At 43.0% G+C, this 16,531-nt stretch overlaps 1 protein-coding gene across 10 annotated transcripts in view; it reads left to right on the forward strand.

Moving 5' to 3' along the window:
• Slc10a7 (solute carrier family 10 member 7) overlaps window positions 1–16,531 on the forward strand; it is a 229,063-nt gene that overhangs the window by 10,166 nt on the left and 202,366 nt on the right. For 9 of the 10 annotated variants that reach the window (XR_007595265.1, XM_050161534.1, XM_050161529.1 and 6 more), the window contains exons 3-4: window positions 5,265–5,401; window positions 9,689–9,764. Coding sequence is in view for 9 of the 10 variants with exons in the window: in XM_050161534.1 (XP_050017491.1) it covers window positions 5,265–5,401; window positions 9,689–9,764 (213 nt within the window). In the remaining variant the exon portion in view is untranslated. Of the gene's footprint in view, window positions 1–5,264; window positions 5,402–9,688; window positions 9,765–16,531 lie in introns of those variants that run through there. The other variant, XM_050161537.1, reaches the window with a different exon arrangement.

Raw genomic sequence — 16,531 nt, forward strand, 5'->3', positions numbered from 1 at the left:
GCATTAGCGAATATCTGCTGTAGAAAGGGGCTCTGACCAAGCTTGAGAGCGGCATGAATCTATACCTATAAGTGTAAATATTTAGAAGGAAATTAGACAACACGTCTGTTTAGCAAAACCATAATAGATGCTCCCTCTGTGCCCATCTCCTCCCCCATAAGGCCCATGGCCTGCTAGCCATGGGCTTTTGACCAGGGTTACAGTGTCAGGCAAGAATTCCTTCCTATGGAACCGACCTTAAATCCAGGTCTAAGCACTGGGTTCCCTTCACAGGCGCCGTGCACATCCTGGAGAGGCAGGCTACCCAGGTCCAGGGCAGAGGCGCCATGGCTTTTACCCTCCAGGAGCCTGCATAGCTCCTTTTGGCGCTGTGAAAACTAGCTAGCAAGGAAGTTTTCAGTTCAGTTCAGTCTTGATCTGTCTGTATGCATACCCAAAGTACAGAGTGTCTTCAGCAATAGGCTGTTGCCCTGAGTTATTGTGGGTAGCCGAGAACAGTGCCAACAACTTGTGTTGTTTGATGACCTCTGGGGTTTCGTTGACCAAAAACTTGTAGGGAGATATCTCATACCTGGCCTTGAGATTTTCCTGTAATAACCCATGTCTTCTAGAGGAAGCATGGTCCACACATAAAGGGCACATCTTTTCAAACACTTTAAAAATTTATTTGTACAGATTTATTTATTTGTATTTTATGTGTGTGGGTATTTTGTATTCATCTATGTCTGTACACCGTGGTGTGTGTATTGCCCATGGAGGCTTAAGGAGGTTGTTGGTCCCCTGAGACTTGAGTTACAGATGCTTGTGAGCCACCATATGGTGCTGGGAACTGAACCTGGGTCCTCTAGAATAGCCACCGTTCTAACTGCTGAACCATCTTCCCAGCCCCCATACCGTCCTTTGCTTCCATTTCCCCACTTCTACCCCTGCTTTAAGCCGTCATCCCCAGTAACCCCCTTCTTTCACATCGCGTGTGTTCTGCTCTCTAGGTACATTCCATTTTTTAGCTATTGTCAGTAGAGCAGCTAGGATATATAAATATATCTAGGATAGAGATTTGCAAGTATTTCTGTGGTAGGATATGGATCCTCTGGGTATATGCGCAGGATCATAGCTAGGTCATACAGTAGGATTTTGGTGTGATCTGAGTGAAGATTGTGCTGGCGACTTTTTGTCGACTTGACACAGAACTAGAGTCACCTGGGAAGAGGGAACATATTTTAGGAGTGTTTCCATCGGGCTGCTTGTAGGCAAGTCTGGGGGAAGGTGGCATTTTCTTGATTAGTGATTAATGTGGGAAGGCCCACCCACTGTGGGTGGTGCCACCTCTGCATGGATGATGTAAGAAAGCAGGCCGAGCAAGCCTTGGGGAGCACACCAGTAAGCAGCACTGGTCTCTGCTCAGTTCCTGCTCCCGGTTCCTGGTTAAGCTTTGCCTAAATTCCCTCATGATGGCCTGTAACATGGACGCATAGGATGAAGTAACCTTTTCCTTCCCTTGTTGCCTTGCTCACAGTGTTTATCACAGCAATAGAAAGCAAACCCAGACAGACTAAAGCCAGTTACCTCCTTAGGTCCCCCTGTTAACAACATGGAGGACCGATTTTGTTCATTTTTTCATTCAGTAGTTATTAGGCTGTTATAAATCTCATTGGGGTGTTTTTGATATATGCAGTGTTAGTATGTAGTGTTTATAACTGACGAATTACATCCCAGCAATTCTAAATACCCTCATTGATGGATTGCCTTTCTGGAAATGACCGATGCAGGATTGTTTTCCTGTTCTGCTGACTGTAGGCCCGCTAGAAATGTTATTGACTCGAGGTAACCATTGGTAGAGGGAGTAGGCTTTTTCTCTGAGCACCCGGGTTCTACAGTTGGTTCTAAGTGTGGGCACGTGATGCAGAATGGTGTTGGCCATGATGAGGTGCAGGTCGGATGTGACGTGAGGTCTTTGTGCTGGCCTTGGCTATGCATCACCCACGTCCTCTGCTCAGGACATGGCTCTAACTGCGTCCCCTGGTACCTGTTTAATGGCGACAGCTATTATTTATGCCATGGGATATCTTGCAAGAGACTTCATGTCTCTTACTCCTCAGCTTCTTATTTAATGTTATTCTGTAAAGCAGCCAACTTTGTGGGTTGCAAGAGTTGGTGAAGGAAGAATGTCACAGCTATCAGCATTTCTCTAAGGACCAACTCCTGTCAGCACCTAGGAAGCCTTCAGAGTTACCCGGCTAATTTGGATGTAATGATGGATTGCTTTGATCCTGTATTTTATTGTGGTATATGAGTGGCCATCAAAGCCATTCCCTCCATCAAAGACCCTTTGCAAACCAGTACAACAGTCATTTTCAGAAGCCATTAAACTTAGATTGCATCGGGGAATAACGCTAGGCTGTCTCTAAGGCTGCTGCTTCAGGGCCAGGGTCAGTGGGAAGTAACAGTTTTGTAATTTATTTTTTACTTAATAATCCTAAATTAATTTTAACTGGATCTATGATTTTTATGATTATTATGTTCTATCTTATTTGGTCCTAGAATAGTGCGTTTTTGTTCACTGGAAATAGTAAATTATTGACTTGAGTTTATTTGAAAGCATTTTAGTTTGTCCTACTCAGCTTTGATTTATAGTGGTTTTTTTTTGTTGTTGTTGTTTTGTTTTTGTATTCGGAGACAGAGTTTCTCTGTAGCTTTGGTGTGTCCTGGAATTAGCTCTTGTAGAGCAGGTTAGCCTCGAACTCACAAAGATCCACCTGCTTCTGCCCTGCAAGTGCTGGGATTAAAGGCGTGTGCCACCATGCATGGCTGGTGTCAGATTTCTTAATGATGTAACTTTGAAGATTCTAATTCACTTTACAAGTGTTGTTTTCTTTTGGGTCCATCAAAGGATCTAGTGTGGTCCTAGTGGGCCTGATGGTCCCAGATTATCAGAACATTCCATACTTTCAAAGACATCTTGGACCAAAGAGGAATTGGTGCGTCTCCTCATGGGGAGGCAGAGGTGGGTGCTAAAGGGAGAGCGGATGCGTCTGCACTAGCCTGCTGTTACAGATGACCAGGTAGCTGTGCCTCTGAGGCGGAGGGTCTGTTGCACATTTTGAAATGCGCACATTAAAACTGGTGAGTGTGTGACTGCTTGCAAACCTTTGTCTTACGGGTGATTCCTGATGTATGTTGGGGGGTGCATGTGTGTGTGCTTGGAAGTCAGGACAGTTTTGGAAGTTGATTCTGTCTGTCCACCATGATCCTAGGGATCAAATCCAGAACCCCAGGCATGTACAGCAAATGTCTTTACCTGGTGAGCCGTCTCCCTGGCCCTTGCTTATTTTTTTTATTGTTTGTTTAATTTTGTTGTTTGACTTTTAAAAAGTCTATGCCCTTTCTACCATTTTTTTCTTTTTATTCATTTGTTTGTTTATTTATTTTTTTAAAGATTTATTTATTTATTTATTTATTTATTTATTTATTTATTTATTTATTATGTACGCAGTGTTCTGTCTGCATGTATACCTGCAGGGCAGAAGAGGGCACCAGATCTCATTATGGATGGTTGTGAGCCACCACGTAGTTGCTGGGTATTGAACTCAGGTCCTTGGGAAGAACAGCCAGTGCACTTAACCGCTGAGCCATCTCTCCAGCCCTTGTTTGTTTGTTTATTTGTTTATTTATTTATTTATTTTTGTTTTTTCGAGACAGGGTTTCTCTGTGGTTTTGGAGCCTGTCCTGGAACTAGCTCTTGTAGACCAGGCTGGTCTCGAACTCCCAGAGATCCGCCTGCCTCTGCCTCCCAAGTGCTGGGATTAAAGGCGTGCACCACCACCTATTTGTATTGCAGCGCTAACTATTCTGTGTTTTCTGGCTGTGCAATTCATAACATGTTTAATATGTAGTTTTGTTTTGTTTTGGTCTATGACAGGGTTTCATATAGCTCAGGTTAATCTCAAATTCACTAAGTAGCTGAGGATGGCTTTGAATTTATCATCTAGCCGGGCGGTGGTGGCGCATGCCTTTGATCCTAGTGCTTGGGAGGCAGAGGCAGGCAGATCTCTGTGAATTCAAGGCCAGCCTGGTCTACAAGAGCTAGTTCCAGGAACTTACGATTTTTCTTCCTCAGCTTCTCAAGTATTAGAATTACAGGTGTGTGCCATTGTACCTGGTTTATGTGGTTCTGGGAATCAAACTTAGTGCTTATGCATGCTAGGCAAGCACTTCTCCAACCGAGCTATACCTCCAACCTGACATGCCTTTCTGTCTATGGCTCGTCCACTCTGAAAGTGCCCAATCTTGAGTGTGCGTTTCTTATCCCTCCTGGGGCAGCTTGTGATACCATGGTAGGAGCAGACCTGGATTTGGTTGGTAGTGTGCCAGGAGTGGACTTGATCAGGTCCTTACCGTGTGGGTGGTCTCAGCAGTGCAGCCAGGAGTTACTATCCTCCTGGCCATTATACTGTCCTAATGGGGCTGCTTTGGGAGTAAATGAGATAGCAGAGTACTCAGGTTATCCTAGCTCCAGGCATATGGCTATTTCACAGAAAGCTGTTAACAATAGGAACTGCAGTGAGTGGTCAGTAGGGGACGGAATCCCTTGGAATTAATAAACTGTTATCTAAGCTAATATGGTTTAGAAATATTTGTAGATTTGGTGACATCTTCCCAAATCAAAGCCTGGTAAATTTCATACAATGAATAGAGATTAGTATATTTGATTAAAGTGTGGTAAGTCTTATGAATATTTTTAAGATATTTTTGTTTTGTTTTGTTTTTCAAGACAGGGTTTCTCTGTGTAACCCTGGCTGTCCTGGAACTCATTCTGTGGACCAGGCTGGCCTCGAACTTAGAGATCTGCTTGCCTCTGCCTCCACAGTACTGGAATTAAAGGTATATGCCACCACTGCCCAGTTTAAGGTAATTGTTTAATGTAGGTAAACATGTGTTTTATTTATATCATCAACAACAGTCTTTGAATTTCTACCACTTTAATGCTAGTTTGCTTTTACTCTTGTTCAGAAATGTACAGATCTGAATTCTTAGAGCATATTATGTATCCACAGGAAATTAGATAGCTCAGAGATTTTATATGAAACTATTTTATAATTATCATTATTCTTTCTCTCTCACAGCCTCTTTCTTATACACGTACTTGTAAAGATCTAAGATTTGAAACAATTCAGCATTGGAAGCTAAGGCCTGTGATGTCGCTTTACTAGAGCTCTCTGTGGAATTTCTTTTCTTACCTTTGCCCTGTGTCTGTCTCTCTGCAGGAGCTGACCAGTGCGCTGGTGCATTTGAAGCTTCATCTTTTCATCCAGACCTTCACACTAGCCTTCTTCCCAGCAACAATATGGCTCTTTCTTCAGCTCCTGTCAGTCACGCCCATCAATGAATGGCTTTTAAAAGGGTATGTTTAAACCTTTTGATGGGTATTCTTTTAATGGGGCAGCGCTAGTAACATTATTGTTTCCATGGCAACTGCAAACAAAAGGACTTGTGTGGTTATAAGGAAAGGAGACCACTTTTTAAATTCTGTCTGGGGGAGATGGCTCAGGGGTTGAAAGCACTGACTGCTCTTCCAGAGGACCTGGGTTCAATTCCCAGCATCCACATGGCAGCTGACAACTGTCTGTAACTTCAAAATTTGACACCCTCACACAGACATACGTTCAGGCAAAATACCAGTGCACATAAAAGTAAATAAATTAGAAAAAATCAATACTAGCTGTTAAAACAATAGCGTTTCATCAGAGGTTCAGTAAGGAATAGTTTAACAGAATCTTAAAGTAGATCCCTGTGCCTATTTTAAGGTTCCAGAATGTAGACTTTCTGAGTGTATAAAACAAGTAGGAGAGGACCTAGGGCGCTGGCTCAGTGTTGAGGAGTGCACGCTTGAGGACCTGAGAATGCCTAGAACCCCAGGGCTTTGGAGACAGGAGGTTTAATAGGCTTGCTGGCCACCAGCTTAGTTCCAGTCTCAAGGGAAGAACATGGAGATTGAGAGTATTGTAGCTGCTGCTCTCCTATGCTCCCTGGGCCTGCACAAACACATGCACCCCGCTGCTTCACAGAGTGAACAGCAGAAGACACTGGAGGCCTCCAGATCAGTCTGCATGGGAATGTAGGCTCTCCGCTGGACCTTACCTTGGCCATCTGTATCTTTCCAAGCATGGACTACCGTGGCTGAGTGCAGTGCCCATTTTTAAATCGTACAATAAAAGGATATGTGTGCCACAGATGTTTAATTTTTTATTTACTCTGTTGTTGTTTTAGTTAATTTAGCAGTAGAGTCATTAGAATAGTTTCTTTCATGATAAATGTTACCATGTTTAATGGAAAGAACTGAACAATTGAAAAATTAATTAGAATAGTTTAAAACTAACCTCACTTGAGCATCATGTTATAGCTGCTAAATCACCGACCCCAGAGCTCAGAGGTTGTCCTCTGAGCCTACCCTGACACTCTATGACTTCCAGTAAAGTTATCTCATAGTTTAGACCTGCTTTTCTCTGTATAAACACATCCTTAATAATGACGTTGACTGTATCAAATCTTTCCATTCATGGCATGATTTCTTTGTGTGCTGAGGATTATTTCTGAAGTTGGAGAAAGTATAGCAGACAAAAGTGGTCATGTGCTGGTGAATTGCCCAGAGGTGAGAGATACTCAGAGTAGACATCAACAGGCAGCAGGAGGGACACAATGAAAACGAGTGACGTCAGAGGAAAGGGGTGCAGTGGGTTGGGTGACCAGGCTTTTGAGGAACTCTCATTCTTCCCAGAGTTCTTGGAGAGAATATTCTTGGGAAAGGAAGCAATCTACAAAGGCACTGAGGCGGAAACAAGCCTGGGGAGTTTGTAGACAGGTTCAGCAAAGCAGGCCAGTGGGCATGTGCTGGTCATGTGGCGGAAGGGCGGCAGGATTTGGAGAGCACTGTGTTGAGGACTTACCTGGAAGCTGCAGGAAGCTGCTTCATGGGGTGTAGTGAGGGATGCGAGGCCTGCTTGCATGGGACTCTTGGTCGTGATGTGGATAGCAGGGGCTTGAGAGGAAGCCAGGGGAACAGGTGTGGAGGCTCGTGGAATGTGGAAGCGCGATGGACAGATGAGTGTGGTGGGACTGATGGGAACTTCGAGTTTCTGTGACCTCTGTCTGGGGAGGCTGTGGCCGTCACCAGGAGACTGAGGCTTCAGGGTTGAGCCACAGCGTGAATGCCAACTTGGGGACACCTTGGCCTAGAAGTAGGAAGGGAGGTCAGGAGTGCACTTTTCACCATACTGCACTTCAGAGAAGGAGCACTGCCTCTCACGAGCAGAGGTAAAATGCCACACAAATAAGGCGACTTCTTTTCAGAGCAGTGATGTAATTCTGTGTACTACGAGTCAGGAAATACTGAGCATCCGCTGTGCGTGGGGCATGCAACGAGTAGGAAGTTTTTTTTTTTTTTCAGGGAACTCCCAATCCAATTGAATACATGGAACATATATATGCTATATGTGTGGGACACACACACACACACACACGAAGAATGGTGCTCAACAAGGTTTGTGTCTGCCTAGAGTAGAGGGCTACAAAATGAGGCATTAGTGAGGGACATAAGATTTCTTTAGGGTCATCCCAGCAGAGTCTTTTAGTACCGGGCTGAAGAATCTGGGGCTTGAGGCTGTAGATAAGAGACCGCTTACAAAAGCGTGAAGCTGAGAGACTCGGGTTCTCAGAGGTGGTCCTCAGAAAGAGCCTTCTGATGGCACCTGATGTTTTTATGAGGGGAGTAGCACCTGTCATCTGTGACGAGGTAGAATAGGTCGTGCGACCCCCACCAGGATGTCAGAGGGACCCACACTTGCTGTCCCTCATTTTAGCTCTTTCGGTCTCCCTTGGCCTCCCTAGCATGTTTATGTTCTGGGTTGCTCTTCGGTTGCTGGGACAAGCTCTGTGACCAGTAGCAGCTTTGGAAGGGTTCATTTCATATACATCAGGTAAGAGTCCTTTACTGCGGGAAGTGAAAGCGGGAGCTCAAGGCAGAAGCCTGGAGGCAGGCACTAAAGCAGGGACCATGGAAGAACGTTGCTTGTATTGCTTGCTGGCTTGCTCTCTGTGCCTTACCTTTCTTAAACAACCCAGGCCCACTTGTGGTGCTGCCCACAGAGTGTTAGGTTCGCCTATATCGTGTAGTAATCAAGAAAATGTCTCACAGACCATGTTATTGGCCAAGCGTATTCAGACATTCCCTTAATTGAGGTTCCTTTTTCCAAGGTTTTGTCAAGGTGACAGTAGAAACTAGTCAGTTGAGTTAGTTGGAAGGAGGACAGGCTCTACCTCAGAATCATGGTAGGGAAATGTGGGTAGCAGAGTCGGGTTAGAACCACTCAGCAGTGACGGATGGAACCTTCTTCTGAAGCTCTGTTGTATTTCTCAGGGTTATCATTAGTAATAAGGGTTAATATCAGCTTGATATGTTCTGCTGCAGTACTAGGGAGGCTACAGCAGGAAGACTGGGAATTTCCGGCTCAGGCTGTCCTTGGTTACAAGGTGAGTTCAAGCCAGGTCAGGTCTCAGAAAACCAGCCCACTAACCAAACAAAAACCAAAACAAATCTTACCAGATCCCTGTTCTTACTTTATTTGAGTGACAGGCCTCAATTTGTTGCCCAGGCTGGCTTCTCCTGACAGTGTTTGTGTGCTGTGTCCTTGATGAACTTTCCTTCTGGTGAGGCCATGCTCTGTTGAAATATTGCGGAATGGTCTTCAGTTTAGTCTTAGATTTACTGCCCGTAATTTGGCTTTCCTGGCTCGCAGTTTATTCTCTACACTAACTGAGAGGATAGGCTCACTGTCGTGACCATGGACATATGAGCTTTATTTAATAAAAACATATAAAGTAGCTATGGGAATCCACTCTGGGTCTGAATTCAAGAAGTGTGAGATAGTATTACTGCCTCCAACATGACTTTACAACATGAGAATGTTGTTTATGTGATGAAAGTTGAGAATTGTAAAATGTAAACTTCTGTTTTATCAAATATTTTTGAGCATTAGATGTCATCTTTAGGCTTCATTTGTTACCAAAAGATCTTCTATAAAAATACAAGGCAGATTTTCTTTTGGGACAGAGGTTCTTTGTGTTGCCAGTATTGTCTTTGAGCTCATGTTCCTCTGCCCCACCTTCCGCTGAGCTGTGAACACAGGTGTGTACTGTTGTACTAGTTCCACGGGGAGAGATCTATGGCAATAACCAAGATTATAGTATCCATTTTAATTATCGTTCAGTGATTCCACTTACTATAGCCTGCTTGTTGTTTGAACTCCGTAATCAAAGTTGTGTGTGTGTGTGCGCGCGCGCACGCGCGCGCGCGCGCGCGCGCGCGCGTGGGCAGTGCTGGGATGGATCATAGGCCTGCTGTATTTGATGTGTGCAAAGGATGACACCAGGGCACTGTGCATGTTAAACAAGCACTCTGCCAGCTGAACTAAACCCCAGCCCTTCAAAGTTTGAATACGTTAAAAAATAAAACCATGTAAGCCTGTATAATGTCAGGAGCTCTCAGGGCCCACACATTTGCCATATCTTCTGATCCATGTTGTCCCGTAGTGTCTCAGCTCAACACGGAGAGTATACCAACAAACACTGTTATCTTTGATTTATAACTGGAAATGAGGAACTATTTACAACTGGATTTTCTTTTATTTTTCAGTTTGCAGACAGTAGGTTGCATGCCTCCCCCTGTGTCTTCCGCTGTGATTTTAACCAAGGCAGTTGGTGGAAATGAGGTGAGTCATGGGGATAACCTTATCTAAACACAAGTGTGCGCTGTGCTTCTGTGTGGTTCAATCATTGCAGAGAACTCCTGTGAGCTGCTTATGAACGACTTGGCTGTTTGCATGCACGGAGGCTGATGTGTGGAACTAGAGTTTCTAATGAACACAGAGAGAGGAGTGAAATGGAGATGGTGACCTTCCTATCTTGGTGGGAAGCTGAGGGATGAAGGGCAGAGTCCAAACTCACTGACTCGAGGCTGTGGCCACTTCCTAAAAAAAAAGATAAATTGAATTATTGGGTTAAGTATGTTTATAAATATAGATGATATCAAATAAGGAATCAGACCACATTTCTAGGATGAGTTCAAAGAAATTCCCCAACTGTGCAAGAGTTCACTTACAGCTGTTCAGAAGCTCCTTCCTCAGTTGAAAGGCCCCAAAAAGTTATCCTAAGGGACCTTCCTTTTGCCCTCCATTTTTATGTGAAAAAAGTGATCTTGGGGAGCTGGAATAGTGTTTCCCACTCATCCCTAGGGTTCTGCTTCCTTAGCACGTCCTATAGTTTCCATCCACTTACTGCTTCTAAAAGCACCTAACGGAATGTCTGCTGCATTCTTTTAAAAAATAGCTATGTTGGGCTGGAGAGATGGCTCAGTGGTTAAGAGCATTGCCTGCTCTTCCAAAGGTCCTGAGTTCAATTCCCAGCAACCACATGGTGGCTCACAACCACCTGTAAGGAGGTCTGGCGCCCTCTTCTGGCCTTCAGGCATACAGACACAATATTGTATACATAATAAATAAATAAATAAATAAAATAAAAAATAGCTATGTTAATCTTACTACATATGATAAACTCTACACATATCTATCATCTAGATACCATCTATCGATCATATCTGTCATCAGTCTGTCATTGATGTGACCAATTATACACTATCAATTTACCACCTATCTATAAATTATTCATCAATATCTACTATCATCTAATTTATGATATGATCCTTGTATCATTTATCTAGCTACTTGTCATTTTTGAACCAATATTTATTATCTATCTAGCTATTATCTGTTTATTCATCTATTTATCTATGTATCATTTACCTGTCATTTGTGTGTCTATCCTCTCCCTACGTCTGTGAAACCATCATTTAAAGTGAAGACAGGCATCGTGGTTGCACATTTTTTCCAGCACTGTTTAGCATCTTGGAGCAGGAATGGAATGAAGTAGGAATGCTCACTTGAGCATTTTATTTGCCACTCAGTTCGGTATATCTAATCTAGAGCCCGAGTTAATTCGCTCTAAGATACTGTGTATCTCACTTAAGAGGAACGGCTAGACTGCAGTTGTGAGCATCCCCTCGCTTCCTGTGTCCACTCTGTGCCGCTCTCAGAGTCCTGAAGTTGGCAATTGTGAAGAGCAGAGAATTCCGGGGTGGAGACCTGCATTTGCTGAGCTTTTCCTTGGTGTACCATCCATCGCCTGGGTGAAGGGGGAAGAGAGAGCAGGAGAAGGACCTCATAGCCTTAAGCCCCTTTTTATTTAGAATTAATTTATTCTTGAGGGTGAATCTCCCCTGTACCTCTCCTTAGGATGCAGCACCCAGTGTTAGAGAAGTGGTTCTCAACCTTCCCTTTAATACGGTTCTGCGTGTTGTCCTGACTCCCCAACCATAAAACGTTTTCATTGCTACTTCGTCACTGTCGTTTTGCTTCTGTTACGGATTGTAATATAAATATCTGATATGGAGGGTGGTCTTCGACAACCCCTGTGAAAGGACCGATTAACCCCAAAGGGGTCACTCACAACCCACAGATGGAGAGACGCTGTGTCAGAGGTTAAGTTTCCAGTGAGTAAATTCTGGGGGTACACTCACTTTACCTTTTGTTCTTTGGAGACAGGGTCTTGCTATGTTGCCCAGCCTGGCCTTGAGCCAGGCTGATCCCTCTGCCTCTGCCTTCCCAGCAGTAGTGACTGCAGACTTGCTGCTACATCTGCTGTGGGGGACTACTCAAAGCCAGCACCCTGCAAAGTCTCCTGTGTCCCTTTGTCACCCCTTCCTCTCGCCCTTCCTAGCACCCCTCTTCAGGGTGTAGGTGACCTTGGATCTGTTTCTGTCACCTGACATCAGCTTGCATATCCCAGGGTTTTATGGAATAGAACTGTGCAGTATTCCTTTGGTGCTGTTTTCTTTCCTGACTTCTAGTACTCGTAATTATTTTGTGTTCATCGGTCCTTTAAGCTTTTATTTATTAAATGATTTTGATTGTGGGTGGTGTTCTGCAGGGGTGCAGATTGTTTATCCACTCACCTGTTGATAGACACGTGGACAGTTTCCAGTTTGGAGGGGAGGGGTGAGCACAACACCTTTGTTGTTGTTGTTGTTGTTGTTTTGTTTTTCGAGACAGGGTTTCTCTGTAGCTTTGGTGCCTGTCCTGGAACTAGCTCTATAGACCAGGCTGGCCTCGAACTCACAGAGATCTGCCTGCCTCTGCCTCCCGAGTGCTGGGATTAAAGGCGTGCGCCACCACCACCTGGCCTCATGCACACGTTTTAACCAGACATGCACTGCTATTTAATATATTAGTGGAATACTTGGGTCCTTTGACTTTTTTTATTGCCTTTGGATCAAAAAGTGTCATCTTTATATGTCCTGTCCATAGTTTCTGAAGTGGATAGTTTCTAACACTGGACAAAACTCTTTCTATGTCAAAATGGAGGTTTAACTGTTGATAGAAATTTTCAAAGTAGTTGTATTGTTTTACATGCAAATGTTCTGCAACCTGGTCATCACTCAATCTTGTCAGCTTTAAATTTTTAACATTCTTATATATCCATATAAGTTTTTTCTCATTATGGTTTTAATTAAATTTGCGTATCCTAGTGACTAATAGTGTTCAGTATCTTAATTGTGCTTATTCACCCTCTGTCTAAATGTCTTCTTGGCCAAAGTGCCTATTAAATCTTTGGCTCATATTTTAGAATTGAGTGGTTTGTTTTCCTATAAGCATTGAGAAATTTGTTTTTGATATAGAGCTCTTCATCAGATATATACACTGTCAACATTGTCCCCAGTCTTGTGTCTTGCCTTTCACTTCTCTCGGTGTGACATGCAAGATGGTAAAGGCAGGAAAAGGTGTTTGGATTCTGCTGTGTTTTGACGGCACATGATGTGCTGATGTGTACATGTGACTCAAGGGAAAATGAGGGTCCAGACTGATTCCAGAGGTTTGGACTGAGCAGTGGAGAACATAGTGTTGCTCATGGAGAACACTGCTGTGTGGGATCGGGTTTTAGGGAGTGCTGGCCTAGGATGCTAGGGTATGATGGGATTCCTAAGATTCCCAAGCCTCTCTAGTAAAGCCTATACATTTACTCACACTTGCGCATATTTATTCCTTGCTCATAATTTGTACTCCTAACGGTTTAACAGGGAAGTCTGGAGGTGCTCTTGTCTGGTCGGAACAACATTTGCACGGAATACAGAGTTTTCAGCAGCCATAACATGGGGTGAGAAGGGGGAAACTGATACTTGAAAACCACAGACTGAACTTTCCTTACCAGGCTGGCAGTGCTGGTAAGGAAATAGTGCTGGTAATTCTATAGAGCTGTAAATTGCCACTGGATGCTGGGAACTGAAGCCGGGTCCCCTGTAACAGCAGTGTGCTCTTGAGTGTGCACGCTGGGAACTGAAGCCGGGTCCCCTGTAACAGCAGTGTGCTCTTGAGTGTGCACGCTGGGAACTGAAGCCGGGTCCCTGTAACAGCAGTGTGCTCTTGAGTGTGCATGCTGGGAACTGAAGCCAGGTCCCTGTAACAGCAGTGTGCTCTTGAGTGTGCACGCTGCAGCCCTAGCAGTGCCACTTTCCACGGTGCTTCTCTCTGCAATGTTGTTAGATGCCTTGGGGGAACATAGTTTTCAGTTATTTATATACCTTCCATTTAAAATTATTTCTTTTTTATTTTATGTTTTATGTGCATTGGTGTTTTGCCTACATGTACGCCTGTGTAAAGGTGCCAGATCCTCTGGAACCAGAGTTAGAGACAGTTGTGAGCTTCCATGTGGGTGCTGGGAATTAAACCTGGGTCCCCTGGAAGAGCAGTCAGTATTCATAACCTCTGAGCCAGCTCTCCAGCCCCTATTAATTATTTCTTTTTTAAAAATTGTTTTTCTTGAACTATATATTTTTCTCTGATAACCTCCCTTCCTCTCCCCTCCCCTTCTACCCTCTCCCATGGTTCCCATGCTCCCAATTTATTCAGGAGATCTTGACTTTTTCTGCTGTACGGAATCCTACTGCCAGTACTCTTTAAGTTACCCGCCCACTTGGCCGTGGCCTCTGGTACTACATATGCTCATGTAAACCTGCGTCCAGCCTCTTTTCTGCCCCCATTCCAGCAGAGGACTGTGATCTGTGATTCTACCCCTAAATAAATAACCTTTTATTACACTCAGTTCTGAGCTAGTGTGGGGTTTCTTTTTTACTGTCTGTCTGCATTTTTATCCTTTCCATGAAGATTAGATCTATGTATGTCTCTCTTAGGGTCCTCTTTGTTGTCTAGGTTCTCTGGGATTGTGAATTATAGACTTTTTTTTATGTCTAAAAGCCATTTACGAGTGAGTATGTATGATATTTGTCCTTCTGGATCTGGGTTACTTCACTCAATATGATAGTTACTAGATCCATCCATTTGCTCACAAATTCCAAAATGTCATTATTTTTTTCTGTTGTATAGTATTCCATTGTGTAAATGTACCACATTTTCCTTATCCATTCTTCTGTTGAGGGGCATTTAGGTTGTTTCCAGGTCCTGGCTATAACAAACAATGCTGCTATGATCATAGTTGAGGACATGTCCTTGTGGCATGATTGAGCATCCTTTGGATATATACCCAAAAGTGGTATTATTAGGTCTTGAGGTAGGTTATTTCCTAATTTTCTGAGAAATCGCCACACTGACATCCAGAGGGATTGTGCCAGCTTGCACTCCCACCAGCAATGCAGGAGTGTTCCCTTTTCCCCACAACCTCTCCAGCATAAGTTGTCATCAGTGTTTTTGATCTTGGCCATTCCTGAAGTGTCTTTCAGCCATTTTAGATTCTTCTTTTGAGAGGTCTCTGTTTAGGTCTGTACCCCATTTTTTTTTTTTTTTTGGATTATTTGTTCTTTTGATTACCAATTTCTCGAGTTCTTTGTGTATTTTAGAGATTAGCCCTCTGTAATGTAAGGTTGGTGAAGTTTTTTTCCCATTTAGTAGGCTGCCAATTTGTCTTGTTGACCATGTCCTTTACAGAAGCTTTTCAGTTTCAGGAGGTCCCATTTACTAACTGTTGCTCCCAGTGTCTGTGCTCCTGGGGTTATAGTTAGGAAATGGTCTCCTGTGCTAATGCATTCAAGTGTACTTCCCACTATGACATTCATTGTGGTTGGTTTTATGTTGAGTCTTTGATTTATTTGGATAGATCTATTTTCATTTTTCTACATGTTGAGATGCAGCTTTGCCAGCACCGTTTGTTGAATAGGCCTTCTTTTTTTCATTTTATATTTTTTTCTTCTTTGTCAAAAAGGAGGTGTTTGTAGGTGTGTGGATTGATATCTGGGTTTTTGATTCGATTCCATTGGTCTTTCTGTCTGTTTTTATGCCAATACCAGGCTATTTTCAGTACTGTAGCTGTGTAGTAGAGTTTGAAGTCAGGGATTGTGATGCCTCCAGAAGTTCCTATTTTGTTCAGGATTGTTTTGGCTTTTCTGGATTTTTTGTTTTTCTGTATGAAGTTGAGTATTGTTCTTTCGAGGTCTGTGAAGACTTTTGCTAGGATTTTGATGGGCATTACATTGAATCTGTAAATTCCTTTTGTTATTTTTGCCATTTTTACTATGTTACTGCCCAAGAGCATAGGAGATTTTTCCATTTTCTGGTGTCTTCTTCAATTTCTTTTTTCAAAGACTTAAAGTTCTTGTTATACAAGTTTTTCACTTGTTTGGTTAGAGTTACTCCAAGTTATTTTATGTTATTTGTGGCTATTGTGAAGTGCGATGTTTCTTTGATTTCTTTTTCAGCCCACTTATCATCTGTGTAAAGGAGGGTTACTGACTTTTTCAAGTTAATCTTGTATCCTGATACAAGGTGTATTATGAAGGTGTTTATGAGCTGTAGAATATCTTTGGTAGAAATTTTGGGGTCACAAGTATCACATATCATCAGCACATAGTGAGAGTTTGACGTCTTCTTTTCCGATTTGTATCCCTCTATCTCCTTTTGTTGTCTTACTGCTCTAGCTATGATCTCAAGTCCTGTATTGAATAGATATGGAGAGAGTGGACAACCTTGTCATGTTACTGATTTCAGTGGGAAAACTTTGAATTTAAATACATTTAGTTTGATGTTGGCTGTTGGCTTGCTGTATATTGCCTTAATTAGGTTTAGGTATGTTCCTTTTATCCCTGCTCTCTCCAAGACCTTTATCATGAAGGGATGTTGTGTTTTGTTAAAGCCTTTTTCAGCTTCTAATGAGATGATCATGTGTGGGTTTTTTTTTTTTCAGTTTGTTTATATGGTGGATTACATTGACAGATTTTTGTATGTTGTACAATCCCTGCATCTCTGGGATGAAGCATGTTCATCCACCACTTGTTCATGGTGGATGATTTTTCTGATGTGTTCTTGGATTCGATTTGCCAGTATTTTATTTAATATTTTTGCATCAATGTTCATGAGTGAGATTGGTCTGTAATTCTCTTTCTTAGTAATTCCATTTCTTAGTTGTGTCTTTGTGTGGT

Source organism: Alexandromys fortis, unplaced genomic scaffold (assembly GCF_014885135.2).
Source record: "Alexandromys fortis isolate MF-2015 unplaced genomic scaffold, M_Fortis_MF-2015_v1.1 scaffold_127, whole genome shotgun sequence".
Taxonomy (NCBI): Eukaryota; Metazoa; Chordata; class Mammalia; order Rodentia; family Cricetidae; genus Alexandromys; species Alexandromys fortis.